At 47.1% G+C, this 23,274-nt stretch overlaps 1 protein-coding gene across 2 annotated transcripts; it reads left to right on the top strand.

Moving 5' to 3' along the window:
- The first annotated feature begins 12,093 nt into the window (after positions 1-12,093).
- Positions 12,094-20,803, top strand: DYNLL2 (dynein light chain LC8-type 2). 2 transcript variants are annotated; one of them, XM_027625059.2, is made up of 3 exons: positions 12,094-12,587; positions 16,612-16,750; positions 18,695-20,803. In XM_027625059.2, the coding sequence occupies exons 2-3, from the start codon at positions 16,619-16,621 to the stop codon at positions 18,830-18,832; spliced, it is 270 nt and encodes an 89-aa protein (XP_027480860.1). In that variant the 5' UTR covers positions 12,094-12,587; positions 16,612-16,618; the 3' UTR covers positions 18,833-20,803. The 2 variants fall into 2 exon arrangements, with proteins under 2 accessions (XP_027480860.1, XP_027480859.1); XM_027625058.2 differs by lacking the exon at positions 12,094-12,587 and adding an exon at positions 13,472-13,738.
- Positions 20,804-23,274: the final 2,471 nt, after the last annotated feature.

Raw genomic sequence — 23,274 nt, 5'->3', positions numbered from 1 at the left:
TGGGAACCTCATGGTCACTAGGTGACCATTTCTTTGAGACTTAGAAGTCATCTGGTCCGGCACTGCTCTCTGAAACTTTGTTTATCTGGCTTTGGGGTGAGTCATTCATTGATTCATTCATTGACTCAACAAATACTTGTTGACTGACTACTGGCCACATGTCAGCCTTTCCTCTGGATACCACAGTGAATGTGACAGGCAAGATTCTAATTAGTCTGGAAAAGGACACAGCTGGCATAACTGCTGGCTGAGAGTGGGTTAGAGTGAGGTCAAGATAGAGACGTACAGGGTGCTCAGAGAAACAGCGTAGCTGGGAAGGCCTTGGAGAAGAGATGTCTAAGCTGAAGATGGAAAGATGAGTGGCACATTAAGAACCCAAGAGGAGAAAGAGGGCTCCAGACATGGAATAGCAAGTGTGAAGGCCAAGAGCCTAGAGAGCACCTGGTACATTTAAGAAACCGAAAGAAGGGGACGCCTGGGTGGCTCAGTTGGTTAAGCGGATGCCTTTGGCCCCGGGTCGTGATCCCAGGGTCCTGGGATCGAGTCCCACATCGGGCTCCTTGCTCAGCAGGGAGGCTGCTTCTCCCTCTCCTCCCTTTGCTTGTGCTCTCTCTGTCAAATAAATAAAATCTTAAAAAAAGAAAAAGAGCGAAACCGTAAGAAGTATGCAGGGCTGGAGTCCAGCGTGCAAAGGGTCGGGGAGGAGGGGGGTGATAAAAGATAAGGCTGGAGGGTGAGGCTGGGGCTGGGTCATGAAGCCTTGGGAACCGTACGGAGTGGAATGAACTTTATCCTAAAAACAATGGTTAAGCCCCTGACAGGATTTAAGAAGATGTGTGACTTGTTCAGATTTGTGTTTTAGAGAGATCTGTTTTGGTGTGGAGCAGTGCTCTTCAGTGGAAACGTGAGGAGAACCACAAATGTGAGCCACATATGAATTTTAAAATTTTCTAGTTGCCACATTAGAAATGTAAAAAGAAAAGGTAAAACTTTTAAAAATAATATATTTTGTTTAATATATAAAAATACTATCATTTAACATATAATCAATAGAGAAATCTTAAGATATTTTACATTTTTTTCATATTAAGCCTTCACAATCCAGTGTGTATTTTACACTTACAGTGCATCTCAATTTGGACGAACCATGTTTCGAGTGTTCAATAGCACCATGTGTCTAGTGGCTACCATGTTGGACAGTGTAGATGGTGAGCATGCATTTGAGAGGAGCAAGAATGGCAGAGCTGCTGCAGTTGACCTGGAGGAGAATGGTGGCTTGGGGATAGAGACAAAGGGACAGATTTCAGAGATATGACTCCCAGGCTGCCATATCAGGCCTGGACTTAATACCTGGAGATTCCATTTATCTGAATGAGACATAAACTCCTATTTTGTTTGGGCCATTTTACTTGAGGTTTTCTATCTACTCACATCTGGATCTAATTTTAAAGAACAAAGCAGCTAAATGGAGATGTCCAGTGGATAGGTAGATCTGATGGATCTAAATTAGGAGAGAGGTCTGAGAAAGTTACACATAGATTTGGGATTTCCCAGTCCATAGTTGGTCATTGAAGCCATGGCAACGTACAAGATCTCCAAGGGAAGGTGGTCCAGTGAGAAGACAAAAGCATCTAGAACAGAACTCTGAGGAGCACCAACAGAAGATGTGCACAAGAAGAGGAGCCTGCTAAGGAGACTGAGAAGCAGCAGCCGGGGTTGTAGGAAGTAATCAGGGAAGTACTGTGCCATGACGCTTAGGGAGTGGGGAGTCCCAAGGAGGGTGTGATCAACAGTGGTAAAGGCAGCTGTCTCTGCTTGCTTCTGTAGGTATGGATGGCACCAGACAGCCTGAGTAAACCAACTTAGGTTTCTCTTACAGCCACAAGTTCCAACAAAGGCTGGAAAGGCTGGTCATGTCATCCTCCTGCTCAGTGCCCTGCGGTGGGCTCCAGGTTTCTTAAGGATAAAGTTCTAGCTCCATAGCACATCCTTTAGCCACCTCCAAAGTCTGGCCCTAGCTTTTCTGTCCAGACTCTTTCCTTCTCCAGAATGCTGTGCTCCTGCCAGGCCCGACTTTCTACCATTCCCTGCCTTAGCTTGTGAGCTTCTCTCTGACTGAAGAATCTCCCCTCCCTTCTTTGTCTTTTTTCCTTCAAATCCTACTATACTTCAAGACTTACCTCAAATGACAACTCCTCCGTTCCCTGATTCTTCTAGATAGATTGATTGCCCTCCAACCCTGTGTCCTCCGTTGGGCATTTGCTCACTCTCGATCACAGCCTTCATTGTAGTTTAGCCTGGGGTCAAGTTGGTTGTGCACATGTGTGTCTCCCCGACTAGGCTGTGAGCTTAGAGAAGTCTGAAGCTGCTCCTGGATACTCATCCCCGTCCCCCTTCCAGAGAGCTTGTTTAAGAAGTCTTTGTGATTTCATGGAATTTTGTCCCTCATAGCCCCCAAGTAATAGTGTGGTTTCTGTCTTCTTTGTCACATCACTGCAGGGATTATGGGGGTGAGGGAGACACTGAAATAGAGAGACCCCTGATCTAGAGGGAAATGGACAAGCAGCTGAGTCTGAATCCAGCTGCTCAAAGAAACAGTCACAGTCTGAGCTTCCCCTGACCCAAGCAGCTTGTATCATCTGAGTGCTCAAGAACCACCTTATTGTTAGAAAAGGAAGAGAAAAATTAATGCAATAAAAGCTGGTACTTTGAAGAGATGAACAAAGTTCACAAATCTCTAGCTAGAGTGACCAAGAAAAAAGAGAAGACTGTTACTAAAATCAGGAATGAAAGAAGGGACATTACTATAGATCTTAAAGAAATAAAAAGATTATAAAGGAATACCATGAATAACTACATGCTATCAGATTAGGTGACCTAGATAAAATGGACAAATCCTTAGAAAGAGACAAACTACTGAAACTAGTTCAAGAAATAGATAATCTGAATAGACCTAAAAGAAGTAGGTTGCTGTGGAATTTTTAAAACATCCCACAAACAAAAATTTAAGCCTAAAAGTCTTTACTGAATTCTACGAAGTGTTTAAAGAATAATATCCATCCTTCACACTCTTCCAGCAAAATAGTATAGTACAGAATACTTTCCAAAGCAGTCCAGTATTATCTAGATGCTAAAACTAGACAAAGACATCAAAAGAAAACTATATATCAATATTGCTTATGAATGTAGACGCTAGCATCCTCAACAAAATGCTAGCAGAACAAACCCAGCAACATATAAAAAGGATTATACATATCCAAGTGGGACTTATTCCAGGAATGCAAGATGGGTTTAATACTTGAAAACCAATGTAATACAAGATTGTGTTTGTATTGTATTTGTATTGTAACAAAACCACATGGTCAACTCAATAGATGGAGAACAAGTATTTGAAAAAGTCCAACACCCTTTCATGGAAAAAAAAAAAATTCAACAAACCAGGAACAGAAGTGAACTTCCTCAACTTGATAAAGAACATCTATAAAAACTCCACATCTAGCATTAAACTTAGTGTTGAAAGACTGAAAGCTTTACCCCTAAGATTAGAAATAAGACAAGGATGTCTGCTCTCACCAACTCTATTCAACAGTATACTGAAGGTTCTAGCAAGGGCAATTAGGCAAGAAAACAGAATAAGAGCACCCCAATTAGACAGGAAGAAATAAAATTATCTGTTCATATGTGATTTGATCTTGTAAAGAGAAAATTCTGAATTCACATGGACATACACACAAACTATTAGTAATTAATGAATAAGATCAGCAAGGTTGCAGAATACAAAATACAATATACAAAAATGGAGTGCCTGGGTGACTCAGTCAGTTGGGTGTCTGCCTTCAGCTTGGGCCATGATCCCAGGTCAAGCCCCATGTCAGGCTCCCCACTTGGCCGGGGGCCTGCTTCTCTCTCTCCCTCTGCCTCTGCCTGCCTCTCTGCCTGCTTGTGCTCTATCTCTCTCTCTGTCAAATAAATAAGTAAAATCTTAAAAAAAAAAAACCAAACCCCAAAATACAATATACAAAAATCAATGATATTTCTATACACTAGCAACGAACAATCTGAACATGAAATAAAGAAAACAATTCAATTTACAATAACATTAAGAAAAGAATGAAATACTTAGGAATATATTTACCAAAAGAAGTGAAAGATAAGTACACTGAAAATTACAACACATTATTAGAAGAAATTAAAGAAGACCTAAATAAATGGAAAGGAATCCCATGTTCGTGGATCAGAACATGTTAACATTATCTTAATTATCTTAATATATTGTTAAGATAACAATACTCCCCAAACTGATCTACGATTCAACATAATCTCTATCAAAAGATAGATATCAATAGATATATTTAAAGGTGGCTTTTAAAAATTTCTTTTTAATTTAAATTCAATTTAGTCACTCATGCTCTCTCTAAAATAAATAAATGAAATCTTTATAAAAAATACAAAAACACGAATTCAAAGAGATACACGCACCCCAATGTTTATAACAGCATTATTAACAATAGCCAAATTATGGAAGCAGCCCAAGTGTCCATCTATAGATGAATGGATAAAGAAGATGTGGTATGTTTATACAATGGAACATTGTTCAGCTACAAAAAGGAGTGAAATCTTGCCATTTGCAATGACACGGATGGAGCTAGAGAGTGTAATCCTGGGTGAAATAAGTCAGTCAGAGGACAGGTACCATATGATTTCACATGATTTCACTCATGTGTGGAATTTAAGAAACAAAACAAACAAGCAAAGGAAGAAAAGAGAGAGAGGCAAACCAAGAAACAGACTCTTAACTATAGGGAAAAAACTGGTGGTTACCAGAGGGGAGCTGGAGGGAGGATGGGCAAAATAGGTAATGGGGATTAAAGAGTGCACTTATGATGAGCACTGGTGATGGATGGAATTGTTGAATCATTATATTGTACACCTGAAATTAATATAACACTGTATGCTAACTATACTGGAATTAAAATTAAATATGTTAAATGTTCAAAAAAATAAATTCAATTTAGTTAACATATAGTGTATTATTAGTTTCAGGGGTAGAATTTAGTCATTCATCAGTTGTGTATAACACCCAGTGCTTATTACCTCAAGTGCCCTCCTTAATGCCCATCACCCAGTTACCCCATCCCCCCAACCACCTCCCCTCCAGAAACCCTCAGTTTGTTCCCTACAGTTAAGAGTCTCTTATGGTTTGCCTCCCTGTTTTCATCTTATTTTATTTTTCCTTCCCTTCCCATGTTCATCTGTTTTGTTTCTTAAATTGCATATATGATTGAAATCATATGGTATTTATCTTTTTCTGACTTACTTCACTTAGCATAATGCCCTCTAGTTCCATCCATGTCATTGTAAATGGCAAGATTTCATTCTTTTGATGGCTGAGTAATATTCCATTGTATACGTATACCACATTTTCTTTATCCATTCATCTGTTGTTGGACATCTGGGCTCTTTCAGTAATTTGGCTACTGTGGACATTGCTGCTATAAACACTGGGGTGCATGTGCCCTTTCAAATCACTATTTTTGTATCCTTTGGATAAATACCTAGCAGTGCAATTGCTGGGTCGGAGGGTGGTTCTATTTTTAGCTTTTTTTTTTTTAAAGATTTTATTTATTTATTTGACAGAGAGAGACACAGCGAGAGAGGGAACACAAGCAGGGGGAGTGGGAGAGGGAGAAACAGGCTTCCCGCTGAGCAGGGAGCCTGACACGGGCCTCGATCCCAGGACCGTGGGATCATGACCTGAGCCGAAGGCAGATGCTTAATGACTGAGCCACCCAGGGGCCCCAGTACCATACTACCTTGATGATTACAGCCTTGCAATACAGCTTGAAGTCCAGAATTGTGATGCCTCCAGCTTTGATTTTCTTCAACATTACTTTGGCTATTCAGAGTCTTTTCTGGTTCCATACTTTTTTTTTTTAAGATTTTATTTAGTTGAGAGATAGAATGAGATAGAGAGACAGCATGAGAGGGGGGAGGGTCAGAGGGAGAAGCAGACTCCCTGCTCAGCAGGGAGCCCGATGTGGGACTCGATCCCAGGACTCCAGGATCATGACCTGAGCCGAAGGCAGTCGCCTAACCAAGTGAGCCACCCAGGCGCCCCTACTTTTTTTTTTTTTAAGATTTTATTTATTTGAGAGAGAGAGAGAGCACGCACACAAGCGGGGGAAGGGGCAGAGGGAGAGGGCAAGCAGACTCCCTGCTGAGACCCCAGGACCCCAAGATCATGACCTGAGCCGAAGGCAGACGCTTAACGACTGAGCCACCCAGGTGCCCTCTATAAAGAACTCTTACAACTCAATAATAAAAAGACACATAACTGGGATGCCTGGGTGGCTCTGTCGGTTAAGTGTCTACCTTCGGCTCAGGTCATGATACCAGAGTCCTGGGATCGAGCCCCACATCGGGAGCCTGCTTCTCCCTCTGCCTGCCGCTCCCCCTGCTTGTGCTCTCTCTTCTCTCTCACAAGTAAATAAATAAAATCTTAAAAAAAAAGACAAATAACCTAATTTAAAAAGGGGGGAAGATCTGAACAGACATTTCTCCAAAGAAAACATACACACTGCCAATTACAAGAAAAGATGCTCAAGGTCATTAACCACTAAGGAAACACAAATGAAAGCTACTGGTGGGTATTGTTTCATCCCACTAGACGGCTACAATATAAAAGGCAATAACAGGTATTGGTGAGAATGTGGAGAAATCACAACCCTCATATGCTGCTGGTAGGAATGTAAAATGACACAGCTGTTTTAGAAAATAGTCTGACTGCTCCTCGAAAGGTTGAGCGTGGAGTTATTACAAAACCCAGCAATTCCACACCTGGGTATATATCCAAGAGAATTGGAGGCATATATCCACACAAAAACTTGTTCAAGAATGCTTATAAAGGCATTATCTATAACAGCTAAAAAGTGGAAACAACCCAAATGTCCATCAACTGATGGATGGAAAATGAAAATGTGGTGTGCTTATATGGTGGAACATTAACCAGCCATAAAAAGGAATGAAGTACAAATTCATGCAATAACGTGGATGACATTGGAAAACATTACACTAATTGAACTAAAAGACTCATAAAAGACCATATATTTTATGATTCAATTTATACAAAATGTCCACAATAGGCAGATCTATAGAAACAGAAAGGAGATTAGTGGGAACTAGGGGGAAATGGGGGAGTGACTGCCAATGAATACAGGGTTTCTTTTTGGAGTGGTGAAAACGTTCTAAATTTAGACAGTGGTGATGGTTGCACAGCTCTGTGAATACTAAAAACCACTGAATTGTGAACTTTAGAAAGGTGGATTTTATGGTATGGGAACTATATCTCAATAAAGCTGCTATATATGTAAAAATAGAACTTATTACGTTGAAATGTAAGGTGGGCCTCCATTTCCTGGCGAGAAGATTTTTTGTTTAAGTTTTTGCCCACTGGAATATACTGCAATATGCCTAACAAGGCAAAGGTTTTCTTCAAAATTGTTCTCAGAGAGGAAGGCAAAGTTGTACAGACCTCATTTATTAGGACCCTCCCCCCCACCATTCCCCACCTCACTCTATGGGACTGAGGGTGAGAGAGCTTAGTGTTTGTTTTTATGACAGTGGGGACAAGGAACTCCCTCATAAATAATCTCGCCTCCCACCCTGGAGGATCTCCAAGAGTAGACATCTGTGTTTCTGCCTGCCCAGCACCCACTCTATTGCTTCTTGTAACTTCATGTGGATTTTCCTTCTGTCAGATATTCCCCCCTTGATCTTAGAAGGGCTGCTCTTCACTTCCATGGCCAAAAAGTGGACCTGTGACCCAATCTGTCCAGTCAGATGCCCTTCTTTGGGAATTTGAATCGACAGTTGGGTGACTCAAGGAAAATGCCAGTGATTTGCCCCCCTGGGATGCCCTGAGGAAACCATTCCATGGTTCCTGCTCCCTGGAGTCAGGGGGGCTATTCTGGTACTGTTTTTTTCTTCAGATGTTTCCTGCATCCAAGAACCCTAACTTGATCTTTTGGACAAGGACTGAAAATTTCTATATTATTGTCTTGGTTCTCCTATGGCAGAGGCAGGGTTCCTCAGGATTGAGCAGACAGTGAAGGAGGAGGACTCCTAAATTAGGAGGAGTCATGATCTAGAAACCCCTATTTGCATTGGAACATCTTCTCTTTGGTTCTTTCTTGATGACCACTTGCTTTAATATTTTAATTGAAGCTCAAACATTCATTGAATCTTAACTATGTCAAGGCGCTTTGTTAGTTGAGAGGAATACACAGCTGAACAGAATGATATACCAACTTTGTTGGATGATGGGAGTGCAGAGAAATGCTCTCTGAATTCTAAGTGGATCAGAGAGAAGGATCAGAAAAGAGGGTATTTAATCTTGGCTACAGATAGAGAAATTTCTCTGGCCCACAGGGAAAGCATCATTTGTGATGGGGTATTGAAATCAGAGAATCATAGACTTGGGGGCTGATAGGGACCTTATAGATTATCCAGTCCTACATTTTCTAGATGAAGAAATCCAGATTCTGGTAAATGAAATTATTTGACTAGAGCCAAACTGGGCTCAGGACTTCTCTGACTCCCAGTCCAGTGCTCATCTCACTAGTTCTCAGGCACATTGTTGACCTTGACTGGCTCCTCCAGGTTTCAGGGCACTTGGGAAGGAGGAAGGGTGATATTTAGGGCTTGGTAAATGATTGCCTAGGAAAGTATGTTTTGCAAGGCCACTCAAGAAATCAGTGAGGAATTGGGACAGATTCCAGTAGTTCTCGTCATATTGCTTTCTTCATTTCCACCCCCCCCCCCCACTGGGGACTTGGCAGAGGGGACTGGCACCAGGGTTTGCATTCACCAAGTGTCAGGGTATATGACACAGGTATATTCCCACCCTTCCCCATCCTTTTGGAGTCTTTGAAGCAAGCCAACAGCTGAAGGGCTTGGTGAAATGACTTTTGTCATTGCCATGCTTTCTTCTGGGTGACCCGGTCAACTGGGGTGGAGAGCCTTTGATTGTCTTTACCTGTAAGGGTCAGAATATCAGCCAACTACCCAGCAGGAAGTATAAGGAGGAAATCCATTCACAAGTCAGGCCTAGGCATTTCCCAGCACTGACAATGACTTACCTTAGCTAGCAACTTGTTCTGGGCAGGAAGGCCCCCAGTGTAAATAGCAGGTGTTGCTAGTTCTAGAGAAAGAAACGGGAGAACCCTAACACGGTTCTTTGGGTGGAGGAAGGGATGAAGTGTCCTAATTCATATTTTTCATCCATGCAGTAGTTTCATCCACATTCATGGTTTTTACCACCATGTGGGCCCTGGTGGCCCCCTAAGTCCTGACCTCTCCACTGTGGGAGTTCCACAGGTCCTACCCTGATAAGCATGATCAATTTAACCAATACAGACAGAGAACTTCCCTTGTTCCGAGAACTATGCTAGGTTCTACAGCCCACACATAAATAGATGTAATCCCTGTCTGCAAGGAACTACAGACAAACTTAAGCCTCACAAGTTTACTAGAAGGTGGTTAGTGATAAACACCTGGGATGCAGGCAGGCTTCATAGAGGACACTCAAACCAAGGAGTTAGCCAGCAAAGAAAGCCACAAACCTCCCAGGCAAGGGAATCACATGAACAAAGGTGTGGAATCTGGGTGTGGGGGAAACCACAGGCAGTAGCTGGGTGTTACTAGAGCACAACGAGGGAGATGGGAAGTGTGGGGAGAGAAGGTGGGGTGGGGAGATGTGGAGGGTGAGATGGGGGAGGTAAGTTATGGGAAAGAGCAGTCTTTTTTTTCTGAGCAGAGAAGAGGGAAGTGCCTGGGAGATTTGTATTTTAGATAGATCACTCTGTGTGGATTGGGGAGGAGCCGCCAGGATTGCAGGCCGGGAACCAACTAGAAGAGATGATGAGTTCCCCATGCAGGGTATTCACAATGAAAGGGGACGGGGGCTGGAAAAATAGTCAAGAGCTGAGTGATGACAGACATGGGGTGGGTGAAGGGGTTCACAGGTTTTTGACTTGGTCCCTGGGTGGATAATGGGGCCGTGAACTGAGGTAAGAAATATAAGGAAGGGAAACAAGTCTGGAAAAGAAATGTTGATGACGGCTAATGTTTATTAATCATTTCTATGGACCAGCCATCATGCCAAGAGTTTTTAATGCATTTTCTCATAACTATGAAATAGGTATTATTCTTGATTGATACACGAGGAAAATGAAATTTTGAGATGACGAATAGCTTGACCAGTTCTGCACAGCTGGTAGAGTGGTGGAAAGAGGTTCAAACCCAGGCATTCTGGCCCCAGGGCCAATGGTCCTAATGACTAGGCTTTATATGTATGTATGTGAAGAGTCTAAGGAGTCTGTGGGACACCCACAGTAAAGAGGGCTAAGAATTAGGGGGGCCATCAGGACTCAGATTATGGTAAAAAACCATGAATGTGGATGAAACTACTTAAGTTGAACAGTGACCAAAGCACAGTGCCCTGGGGAACTCTTAGTTTAAAGAAGGAGGGGGAGGGTAAGGAGCCTGCAGAGAAGACAAGAACGAAAGTTCACTCTGATTTTTATTTATTTATTTTTTAAGATTATTTATTTATTTATTTGACAGAGAGAGAGAGAGCGAGAGCAGGAACACAAGCAGGGGGAGTGGGAGGGGGAGAAGCAGGCTTCCCGCCGAGCAGGGAGCCTGATGCCATGCGGGGCTCAATCCCAGGACCCTGGGATCATGACCTGAACCGAAGGCAGCCGCTTAACCGACTGAGCCACCCAGGTGCCCCTCACTCTGATTTTTAAATCTGAAGACATGGTTCTGCCATCTGGGCAACAGATAACTGGGCAATCACGGGTGTGTAGTGGCATCAAATAAAAAGGTCTGCCAAGTTAAGCTGACATATTAATGACAACAGTTATTACGTTGCACAGTGATTACCCTAAACAGTAAGCATTTCACATAAATAGCCGTAATTACTATAGCACGTTTCCCTAACTGTGTCCTGTGGAATAGTAGTTCCCGGAGAGGTTAATAAATGTTTGCATCAAAAAGGGCTTCAGAATCAGGTAAGTTTACAAAATGCTGGTATAATTCAGGTAGAGAGCCAACCCCCCGGTTTACACTTTTTTCTTTTCTCTGTTAGGAGGTGGGATAGAGGGATGGCTAAGAGTATAGGCCCAGGGAACAGAGAGCCTGGGGCTGACACCTGCATTGACAAAAGCAGGGTAATCCTGGGCAAGTTACTGAACTTCTCTAAGGCAGTTTCCACATCTGTACCAGAAGACAGTAATACCTATTCACTGCGATTGTTCTAGATTTAAATGCAACAATACATTGAAAACAATTAGACTAGAGCCTGGCACAGTATTAATTATTATCTATAAACCATACTATTATTAGCAAGTCTTCCTGACATCCCAGAGCCTTAAGTCTTTCTCACACATATTTCACACACACGCGGACACCCACATTTCTTAAAAGTCAAAGCCTTTGTTCTGATGCCTATGAGTTGAAGTTCTCTGTGCCCTTACCTCCACCCCACCATCTCCCAGGACTGGGAATGACCAAACACTTGCTACTCTAGGCAATGGGGCCAGGGAGAGGGAGGATCTTTATGCCAGCAGTATGGCCTTGGAAGGGCCACCACTAGTTCAGTCACCTTTATGCACAGTTGAAAAAAAGTATGCATCTTTTGGGTGAACACTGGCCTGTACCAGGGCACACAGCTTAGCAAGTGAAGTGCAGGCTATATTTTAGCTGCCACTTGCTCTTTAGGCTGAATGTCATTGTATAGTGAACAACCTGCACAACCATACATGGCAGTTCTGACCTTCAGGCCATAGAATGGGCTGGAAGCTAATGACCACTGGAGAAAGAGGGTACAAGTTCTCTTCCCAGTAGTCCATGATACCAGCTCTCCACAAGCCTTAAGGTGATCAAGTATCCTTCATCTCCTCCCTCTCACCCAGATGTGCCCCGCCCCCCATTCATTCACACAGAGGCTGACATCAGAATACCCTGGGCGTGAGGGGATACATCAAGGCTTGTCTGTTTCTCTGGAATGCCAACTGAGGCTGGGAGATGACAGAGCTGTGGAAAGCAGAAGTGGGAGGGCATGATTTTCCAGGTTTCCCCTGACACATAATGAATATTAAATTATAATGCTCCACACCAGAGCAGACCACGGCCAGAGCAAGTCCGACTTCCTGACCAAAGTTTGGGGCAATGAGGGGAAAATGATGGGAAGGGGAGCTTCTTAATCCTCACTGTGTGGCCCAAATGCGTGGCTCCCTATAAAGATTCTCACCACCCCTTTAGGTAGACACTTCCTTTGTGAAACAGAGGGGAAGATAAAGGCAGACTTATCCTGTTCTCTGGAGGTGGGTGAGGTAGAGTGGAGGGCAGGCCCTCTCCCCAAGTTCACAGGCATTTACACACACTCCCACAGAGCCTCTTCAGCCACCAGAGGGGCCACTGCCTAGAAGCACCACTTTTCAGCCTAGAAGCCCAGACCAGGCCTGACCTGCGGTGATCTGGGGAGGGCTCTGCCCCCTCTGTGCTTTGGTTCTCTCCTCTGTAAGGTGAGGAATATGGATGGGCTGAATTTTAAGTTTCCTCACAGCTCTGCCAGACTACAGTTCGCTCTTCTTGGGGGTTCTAGGCACTCCCCGACAGGTCTTGACCAACCAGAAATGGCTTACTCTCACCTCTACTCCAGGAACCTGCATGCCAAAGACCAACCTCCCTTCTCACAACTGTGCTTAGGGTCTGCCTCCATATTGCTCTCGATGATAAACAGCAGCTGGGGCTCCAGCTGGGAGTTGAGGTCCTGTGGCCTTGAGACTCGGGAACAAAGGCTGAGCTGCTGTGGGGAAGGGACTTTTCCTGAATATAAGGGGAGGGGAGCCCTGGGGCTGTTTATGCCTTTACCTCTCCATAGAGCTGGCTGTTCTGCTCCTTCCAACAGATCTGGGGGTAGGGAAGGGGTGTCCTGTCTTTTCCTCTGAGGCTGATGACTTCACCTCCTTTCCCTTCCTCTTCCTCAGGTTAGGATCTCTACCTTCACCATCTACTCCCAGGGTCTGAAATCTCCATCCCTCTCTCTCCCTTTATTCTTCTTGGCATTGGGGTCTTTACACCCCTCCCTCTCTCTAAGCCTCTCCTCCTTATTCCTTTTTAGGCCTGCCTCCTAGCCCTGGGTGGAGGGGTCTGCATTCTCCTCCTTTCTCTTAAGGCCCCATCTCCCTCCCCCCACCCTTTCCCGCTCCCCCTCCCTCCGCCCCGAGGCATTGTGGGAGGAAACAAGATGTGGGGCGAGAGCGGCGCGGGGAGAAGCCCGCAGTGCGGGGCCGGGCGGGCGCAGCCAATGGGGAGCGCGGACGGCGGCGCGCGCGGCGGGGGGGCGGGGGCGGGGCGCTATTTCAGGGGGGGCCGCGCGTCGGCCGTGCTCAGCGGCAGAGCGGAGCGGAGCAGCGAGGCGCCAGCGAGGAGCAGGCGGGCTGGCCGGCGGGCGCGAGGCGGAGCGCGGGCGGCCGGGGAAGCTCGAAGGGCGGACGGCGGCGGCGAGCGATCGGCCCGGGGCCGCGGGAGCCGGAGACCGCGGCGGCGGCTGCTGCTGCTGCTGCTGCTGCTGCTGCAGGAGGAGCCGAGGGGACACCGCCCCTGCCCGCGCCCTGCCTCAGGCCATCGCTGCTGCTCCCCCGGGGCCCCGCGCGGACTAGCCTCCGTGAAGGTGAGCGGTCGGTGGAGGCGTCCCCCGGGCGGCGGCCCGCGCCGGTAGCGTGCAGCCCCACGCGCGGGGCCCAGCTCCGAGGCCCGGAGCAGAGCTGGCCTCGGCGTGACGCCCTCGGCGCCCCTCCTTCCCAGGGCTGCGCCACCCTGTGCCCTCGCGACCCTCGGGCGCGGCCGGAGGGCCCGGGCTGCGGAGGCGCGGCTCCCCGCCTCCTCCCCGCGCCCCCCCCCCCCCGCCTTCCCGGGAGTCTCCCTGCGCTGCGTGGAGGCCTCTGGTGTTCGGGGCCGAGGGAGAGGGGGTGGAGAGGGCTCGGGCGTGACGCGGCGCCTCCTGCCGCCGCCACCCTCTGGGGCGTCCTTCCTGCAGCGAGGACGCCCAGTCACTCCGGCGCTGCTCCAGGCCGGGCGGGGGAGGGCGGCTGACCCACCGGGGCGGAGGTTGGGGGGAGGATGCTTTCTCATGCCCGAGGTGCTGGCCTTTGGGGGCCGCAGCTCTCCGGAGGATGGCATGGTGGAGGGATGAGCCCCCTTGGAGATCTCAGGGGAGGAAATACCAGCATTTGTGTGTGTTGGGGGCTGGGGAGGGTGGTCCAGGTCTTTCGGAGACTTGGCCTTTCCTGTCGCAAAACCGGGGATAGGGGATGGGGAGCTGTCCTGGAGTGCCCTCTTCGCTTTTTCAAAGAGCCCCTGGCTTTTAACTGAGGAGCTGGCCTGGGGCCTTCTGGTCACCTTTTGTCGGAGGCCCAGGTTCCTTGCTTTTTTGTCCCAGGAGGGAGGTGGGTAGGCCAGGCACCTCCTCATCCTTTTCTCACTGGCACCTTGGACAGGGCAGGTTGGGGCTAGGCCTCAGCCCTCAGACGCCTGGGGGCCCAGGGGTGAAGAATCGTAGCATTGTAGTCACAAGACCGACGTTATGTAACCGCAGGCTCTCTGCTACTAGAGAGTAAGGTGGCTTTTAATTACTGTGACAAAGTTGTTCCTTTGGACTTTGGGGATGAGGCGGTGGAGCAGGTGAGCTTGCTGGGAAAACCGGTGCCAATTTCATGCTTTAACTTCACAGTCTCTAACCAGGCCCCACCCCCACCCTTGCGTTTGTAAACAGTGCCCCCTTCTGAGTGGTAACCTGGAATAGGCCACCAGGTGACACTAGTTTTCTTCAAATATAAAGAGCCTTATAATAATCAGAACATTCTTCCTCTTCTGCTGTTGTATATCTTTTCAAACTCATTGAAGTTTCCCCATTTATCTTATTTCAACTATCCGTTTTTATAAAATGAAGAATGTTGCTTTGCCCAAGGTCATGTAGGTAGCCAGTCAGGCCTTGAACAGGGTTCTCCTGACCTTTTCCTCAGCACCTGGTGGTGCTCACATACTCTTTGAAGCTCTGACTTTTCCTCGTAGGGGTGTGGGGTCAGATTTTGCTGGTCCGCTAACCCTTTCCTCTGACAGTCTCTGCTGAAGTAGAACCAGCCCTGTTTAGTTTGAAGTGCCTTAGGTGCGGTCAGGGGCTGTGTGGCTGGCAGCTGGCATGTATGCTTCCTTTGCATCTGGTGCAGGCTAAAGGAGTAATCGTGAGTTTTGCTTCCCTTTCAGTCCACCCAGTACACAGGCTAGTGTGGACACAGAGATCAGCGTGGCCTGGAATGATACCAGGGATCTCTTCTTGAGCAGGCAGGCCTCCTGTGTAGCCTCAATATCAGACAGGGCTGGAATGACGACATCTTTTGTCTACTGGGCTGGGTGACAGAGTCCTCTTTTTGGGGGGGGTGTGGGGGATCAGTGTGATGGGAATGTGGTCAAGGACAGAGGATTGGTTTTTGCAGCTCATCTCTTCTGTTCACGCAAAGCACTCACATGCTATAGACTGCCAGGCAGGTTCTGACCAGCCTTCTTGGGATTCCTGTCATCCCAGGAACGGACCATGCAAGGTCTACCCCAGAATTCTGGTTGCTGTAGGATGTGAATGCCAAGGCTTAGATAGCAGGGATATGAAACGGGGCTGTTAAAATAATTCCTCACCTTTTGTTATCTCTGTCACTGCTGGGCCTTGACAACCTTTTTCTGTGAAAGGCCGAATAGTAAATATTTTAGGCTTTACAGGCCTTGCATTGTCTTGCAACTACTCAACTCTGCCATTGTTGACTGTTCTGTAAAACTTTACAGAAACAGGTGGTGGGCTGAATCAGGCCAACAGACCTCAGTGTAGATTGTCCTTGTTTGCAGATGTTTTCATATAACCTTAATCCTTACAACAACCCCTGATAGAGAGCTATCTTCATTGCTAAAATGGAAGTAATGAATGCAGTAAGGCTGAGTGACTTGTCCAAGACTACAAGAGTTCATAGTCAGGACCAGAAGTCAGGCCTACTGATTCTAGTCCATCTTCTTTCCACTGTGTTACCAGTGATGCAATAATGGTCATTAAATCAAGAGCTTATTGTGTTCAGGTGTTAAGGCCACCTGGTTTGCCCTCAGTAACCCTGTAGTCTCCATTTCAAGGTGATGGTATGAAAGCACAAAGGGTAACTTGCCCAAGGACACAGTTAATAGGTGATAATATTGTAATATTTTGGCAATTGGTGCTATTTAAAATATCAGAGATAAATTTAGAGTTGGGAAAACCTTATTTTACAAATGATAAAAGTTGATGGCTTATTGTCTTTTTTTCCTATCTACCTTGTATTTCTCAGGTTTGGGGACCAGGTCTTTGCTAAAAGCTTAGGACCTCCCTCTTCTAATAATGCCTCATGTCTGTGTTTTCTGTTGTCATCACCTTCTGTACTCTGTTCTCCCACTGAGGCTCCACACTCAGCTGCTAATGTTTGTTGCATAGCGTATGGGGTTGTCAGTTTGACCTCTCTGCTTCTTCTGCAGTGTCACGATGTCTGACCGGAAGGCAGTGATCAAGAACGCAGACATGTCTGAGGACATGCAACAGGATGCTGTCGACTGCGCCACGCAGGCTATGGAGAAGTACAACATAGAGAAGGACATTGCTGCCTATATCAAGAAGGTGCGCCAAGAATGCTGTGGCTTTAGGCTAGGGGTAGGAATGGGCATCTGAGCTGTGCCCCGGGGAGATCTGAACTGAGGGCTTAGGAAAGCAGGTATAGTCCACGCAAACAAAACCCATGAGCTTGCAAAGCAGACAAATTAGGGAGTGATTCTTGCCAAAGCATTCACCTTAGGAGTTCTTAATAGGAACTCTGCTGAGGTGTGCTTATGTGTGTGTCTGTGTGTGTGTGTGTGTTTATAGATAATTATGTGACTGCAAGGCATTGGGGAGAGAAGCTTAGTATCAAATGTAACTAGCTCAATTCAGAACTATTCAAAATGTAGATCAAGGATAATTGAACAGATAATATAAGATCATATACAAGTTTTTCAAGGAACTGCATCATTTAAAGTGGGGTATCCCTATAATAATCCCTATCATATAGGAAGTTTTCTTTCTCTTGAAAAGGACTCAGGTACTATATCATCTCTTTCTCCCCACCTTCTTAATGGTGGGCTTGAATATATAATTTGCTAAAAATGGATGAGCAATATTGGGGTAATAGGTTTAGTCCCTGAAAAATTCCTGAGCGAATGGATGAATGAATATGGTTAACACAGGAAGCCGCTGAGCTAGAAGTGAGAAGTAGTACCAGGGCCTCTGATTCCCAGTCAGAATCCATGTCTGCTGGTGTCATAATCCTAGTCTTTGATGTTTTCAGCCCTAGTATCCCAAAAGGGATGCCTAAGTGTAGTGGTTTTCTGGTCCACAGAGGTGGTAGGGCATCCTTAAATTTTACAGATCTGCTTTCCTACTTAGGCGGGGTGGGATGAGAAGAGGAAACTCGAGTCCTGAGAGACTATCTGTATAAGGAGCCAGTGGGTGAAGAGCCAGCTGGGGGTGCTGGCTCCTTGCTGAGTGATGCCTTATCTGTCCTGTACAGGGAGGAGGATCCAGAATCATGGACTCTGAGTCAGGAGAATCCTTAGATTATATCTGGCCTAGCTTCTTTGTTTTGCTGATGGGGAAAATGAGAACCAGGGCAGTGACCAGGGCTGTCCTATGTTTCAGAGTCTTGAGAGTCAGCATTAGGGCTGGATTTGGTGACCCATCCCCTTCCCACTGTTCCCTAATACCTCTTGGAGTCCCTTGGTGTAGGGGGCAGTGAGGAGGCCAAACAAGTTGTAAGTTAAGAACCTGGGGGACAGTCCCAGGGTTGGCAGCTTTGCTGGGTCCATGGTGGAGGTCTCTTGCATGGCGGGGTGCATCTACTGAGCCATCTGTTTCCTGCTGGATCTATGGAGTGACCGGGAACTGCCTGTCTGATTAGGTCATAAGGATTTCCTAGGTTGCTTTGATGCTGAACTTGTGCCCCTGAGAGAAGTGAGGGAATTGCCTTGATCTCATGGCCGATGTCCTTGTTCTGCTGTTTATAGCCCACACAGTACCTGGCACACAAGAGTGCCTTTAACGTTGACTTACAAAGAACCGCTTCCTGGTACTCCTGATGTTTGGCTCTAGGGTCTTGGTTCGTGGCATTTGGAAATGCTGGTTTAGTAATGTAGGAGGCAGCAGGTGGCAAGTCGGGGAGGCTCTCCTCTGTTTTCCTCATGCTGTGTGACACTGGAGTGGTCTCTTATGCCCTGGGCTTTCCTGACTCCTTTGCTAAAGAATCACAGGGTGGACTACGGAGTAGGGTAGCTAGGAGGAGGAGGAGAGATAATCGGGGTGTAAAGTGCTAGAGAGAAATAATGGAGCCTTTGCGGTGTTCCATTATTAATGAAGGAAGGAGTTGTCCTAGCCAGCCTTAACCTGAGCTCCTGAGGTTTGGGGAGCTGAGGCTGTGAGCTAGGGGTGGGGTGGGGGGTGGTGATAACTAAATTAATCAGATTCCTATTGTGATTTCTCATCTTCCAATTGTCCTAATCACCTTTTCTTCTCTCTCTTTTATTCTTTTTTTAGGAATTTGACAAGAAATATAACCCTACCTGGCATTGTATCGTGGGCCGAAATTTTGGCAGCTATGTTACACACGAGACAAAGCACTTCATCTATTTTTACTTGGGTCAAGTTGCAATCCTCCTGTTCAAGTCCGGCTAGGAGGCCGCAGTGGAGGTGTCCGTGGCGGCGGCAGCGATGGCAGGCAGGCGGCGTTGCTGGGACTGTTTTGCACCGGGGCCAGCATCAGGATGTCCTCTCCAATGGCTGTGCTACTGCATGGACTGTATACTCGATTTCATGTGTATGTCGCAGTAAACAAAACCAAACTTCTTTCTGTTTAGTTGCCTGGGGAAGAAGGCTGCTTTATGTTTATTTTTCAAGACTTCAGAATCTTTTCTTTGGTTGTATTGCACTAGGAAATCTCTCCCACCCCTCCCTCTTCTCTTTCTCTCCCTACGTAAACTAAAAAAAAGCCCTCAACGAAGCCTGTAAGACTAGGAGGGCAGGGGGAGAGCAGTCGGTTTCTGGAGGCAGAACTCAAACTGTGCAGCCACCTCCTGGTGGTGGGTGCTGCTTTGGAAGGGCCAGGGAGGCTGCTGGGGGGCAGCATAAGGCTTGGCAAGGAGAGAGGGATAGGAAGGAGGCTAGGGGGATTGATCTCTAGTACCAGGGAGAATATTCCACTGAACTGTGATTCCACGACTTGGGGCAGAGGGTGGGGTGGGGGTGGATTCTTTTGAGGGGCCCTGAGACGTGTTTGTCTGTGGTGTGTGGGAGTGGGGAGCAGACTTGTCTTGCTGTCTTTGTCAGAAGAGTTTCTAAGTAAGGGCTGTGTCTTTGTGGATTACCTTCTTCTATTCTTCCTGCCAGAGCTCATGCTAGGAGGATGTTGGGGGTAGGATTAGCTTGATTTTTCTTCTATTCATTCTTCTCTCCTTCTGTCTGCTCCCTGCTTAGCCCTTGGTTTTCTCATTCCTCTGGAGTTCTCTTAGAGCAGCCCCTGTTAGTTGGCTGGCAAGGGAATTTCTGGTGACTGTAGTTCCTTAGTTAAGTCTTAGCAATCAAACCAAATCAGTGTCTCCCTTGATTCTCGTGTGTGTGTGTGTGTGTGTGTGTGTGTGTGTGTGTGTGTGTGTGTGTGTGTGTCGGTTTGGGATAGAGGGGAGGGAGGGGCAGGGCAGTGTGGAATCTCTAGGGTGTATGGGTAGATAGGCTGCATGGTTAGTTCTAATTGGGCCTTTATGTTAATCTCTGGGGGGTGTCTGTTTTGGGGGTGAAGACAGTTGTCAACCCCCCCCCCCCCCACGCATCTGGCCCAGACACTGCTTGCCCTATGGCTGTCTGTTCCCCAGAAGGCTTTGGGAGGATAGCCCATGAGGAGATGGCCATGATGCCATCTGCCCTGGAACTGATTCTTAGTGGAGAGGGAAAGTGACTTTGTGGGTGGTTGCAGTCCTTGTGGGAGGTGGGGATGGAAGTGATAAAGGGCTGCAAGGACCTTTGGAGGAACTTTGGAGGGGATTAGTCTTGCAGTGGTGAAGCCAGGTATCAGGACGTGAGCAGGGCCGCTAGTGGGAGGAGATTCCAAGGAGAGTGCAGGGGGAAATCTTGTCTGTTGATCAAACAGGGATGGGGGTGGGGGGGTCATTGCTGACAGGGCTGCTGATTCTTGTAAATTGCATCTAAAACTCTCATTGTAGGGTTGGCACTGTGGGAGGGGGGTGGTTGGGATCCAGCTCATTCTTACTTCTTTTTTTTTTTTTTTCCTCTGAGTCCATCCTTGGGGCTGGTGGGGAGGCAGGAGAATTCCCCCTCCCCAAGCCTTTAGTGTGTGCCGAGCTTTCTTTTTGATGCTGACAGGGGAGGGTGGGTACTGGGATGGTGAGTGAGTTCCCCATATCAAACCCTTCAGTGGGCACAAGATTGAGTGCTTGGTTTTAGGTTTCATTTTTTTATGAATGTCCAAATCTGTGTTTCCCCCTGCCTTCCCAGACTTGTGTGGCCAGTTGGAAATGTCTGGTTTGTGTTCATCTCTCCCTCATTTCTGGAGCAGGGGCTGAGACCCCACCACATCTCCTATGCTCTGCATCCATGCCTCTTTTGGACATTAAAGGTCGATTGATGCACTTCTGAGCTGTTTGGGTTTTTTGGAGGGGAGGGGAGTCCAAAGGGCTGCCCTGGTGACAGTGGTGCCACACATGGGTGGGGGTAGAGGGTAGGGTGGAGTGGAATGGGGGCTGAAGAGAAGATCAGGCAAAGAGAGACTGATGGGCTTGAATCAGGTCTTATTTGTAGGGTCTAGTCTGAGGCCCCTTAATTGGGAAAATGAGCCAGCAGTACTCACCCACAAGGCTTTCTAGGTCCCTTGTTGGAGATGACCAGCTGAGCCACATTTGGGGTTTTTGGTATAGCACATGTTGCCTTCCCTGTTTTCCAGCCCCAGGTCCAGATGGCAGTTTTCCAGCTGCTGTCTTGGACCTGGAGGAGCTTAGCTTCTTAGAACCTTTGGCCAAGGAGCTCGTAGCCCTCCTGTTCTTCCTTCTGTGCTTCCCTGAGGCCTGTACACTATCAGCTAAGTGGCTGTAGCCACTTAGAAATGGAGAAGTGGGGGATCTTTAGATCTTTAGAAACCTGAGTGATTCTCTGGCTCCTGCATTATCCCACTTGGGGGCTCCTGCCCCCACACACCTGAAGAGATGGGCAGTACTTCTGAGAGTATCTGCCCACCCCTGATGCCAAGCAGTTGTTACAATCCCTGTGGAAGTGTCAGGGAGCAGAGGTGCTTTGTACTCCTTTCCATTGTCACTGACGCAAAAACATCTACTGAGTTTTGTGTGCTTGAGCCTAGGATGCTGTCACAGAGAGCAAGATAAGTTCTGTGCTTCAATGGCATACATAGTCTAATCAGGTAGAGCAGGCCTACACATTGATAAGCTTTTTCCAATAGTGCTAAATGTACAATCAAGGAAATAAATTGGGTAATGAGCTATTGATTGTTGGAGGTAGGTAGATTGAATTCCTTCAGGTGGGAAGTTGGGCTGGATCTTGGAGAGGGTTCTGCGTCTGGGGCAGTGAGGGCCTAAGGGACTCTAGAACCCCCAAATTCTGTTTCTGCTTTTGCTGGTGTGAATAATTTGATAAGAGCTGGAGCATTGAGGGATGGGAGTGAGGCCATGGTTCACATTTTGTCTGTGACGGGTATCTCTAGCACCCAAACTCCCCTTCCTGCCCTGGTGGGAGAGGCCATCCAGCTGGTATCCATGGACAACATATCCCTTCACAGGTAGGTACACCTGCACATCTGGAAGGCTAATTCTGCAAGGCTTTGTGGGGATGGGTTCCAGAAGGAGCTGTGGAAGGCAGATGGACATTGTGGTATAGAGGAATGCCGTCACTGTCAGAACTGGGGCCAGGCAAAGAGAGCGGGATTGTCCATAGCCTACCTTTCTTTCATCCTCTTCAGTCTTCTGGGGCCTTTGGCTAAACATAACTGAAAGGCAGATGGCAAGGCTGACCCAGGGATGCAATCTGGAGGCAACAGAGCAGGAAAGAGAAGAGTGGAGAATAAATCCAAGGGGAGCAAACCGAACCAGCATGGTAGGGAGTTGTCTCTGTTGCCATGGATATGTGTGTCTCCAGAATTTTAGTGTCCACTAGCCTAGACCTAAGGTGTGGCTGTCCCCCAAACTGTCCCCTCACTTCCTTCATGTCTTTACTCAGGCAGCCTGTTATCCTGTATGAAATAGTGCGTCCCTACCACCACTACTCACCTTACCCAGTTTAATTCAGCATAGAACCTGCCAGTGTTTGACGTGTTTGCTGTTTACTTGTTGGTCTCTCACAACTAGAATAAACTGTGACAGGGCCATTTTCTCTTTCCTTCGCTGCCTTATCTTCACACAGAAAAGCACTTGTCCTGTAGTAAATGCTTGATAAATGTTGGTTGGTCAAATGAAAAGGAAGAGTGTAAGCGAGCATGGGCAGCCCCCCTACCTCAGGGCAGCCCAGTCTTTCCTGAAGAGACTCTGGCTTGATGCCCTCTTGCTTCCCAACCTGTGTGTAATTTCCTGCTGCCTGGAAAGGAGTGAGTGGGTCACTCCCCTTGCCAGCTGTGGAAGAATGAAAGCATGTGTTCATAAAGTACATTTTAAAACATTTCAGTTTGTTTATGTCCTGGAAACCTCGAAGCACCCCTCTGAGCTAGACCCAGCAGTCATTAGCCACATTTTTGGAGAAGCAAATTGAATCATAGAGGGTGAGTGACTTGCCAGAGCCCATGAAGCTGGTAGTGTTTCTAGAGCCCAGGCACTGTGACTCGTAAGGGCTCAACTGGGTTTGGCAGCAGTGGTCTCACTGATAATCCTTGAGGTTGAGGCCCAGCTCTCTGAGCTCAGGAGCAAGTCCCTGGTTCCACTGATACTCCCTTTCCTGGGCTCGGCTTTGGTAAGGGCATGGAGGATAGGTCCCTGTCCCTCCCTTCTCACTCCTCCCATATGCTAAGGATTGAGGAGCTGCCCCTTCCTTGAGGTCTCACCAGAGGGGTAAATAAATCTTGTGGACTTAGAGAACAGAATCCCAGAATTCTGACCTCTTCAGCCTCC

This window comes from Zalophus californianus, chromosome 16 (genome assembly GCF_009762305.2).
Source record: "Zalophus californianus isolate mZalCal1 chromosome 16, mZalCal1.pri.v2, whole genome shotgun sequence".
Classification (NCBI taxonomy): domain Eukaryota; kingdom Metazoa; phylum Chordata; class Mammalia; order Carnivora; family Otariidae; genus Zalophus; species Zalophus californianus.
The sequence above is the reverse complement of the archived record's forward strand: the minus strand, read 5'-3'. Positions and strand labels throughout refer to the sequence as shown.

What these genes read in the sequence shown, in the direction of transcription:
- DYNLL2 (XM_027625059.2), top strand. Translation starts at nt 16,619, where the DNA reads ATGTCTGACCGGAAGGCAGTGATCAAGAACGCAGACATGTCTGAGGAC. An exon ending in TTGCTGCCTATATCAAGAAG is followed by an intron (nt 16,751 to 18,694) that starts GTGCGCCAAGAA and finishes TTCTTTTTTTAG; the next exon opens with GAATTTGACAAGAAATATAA.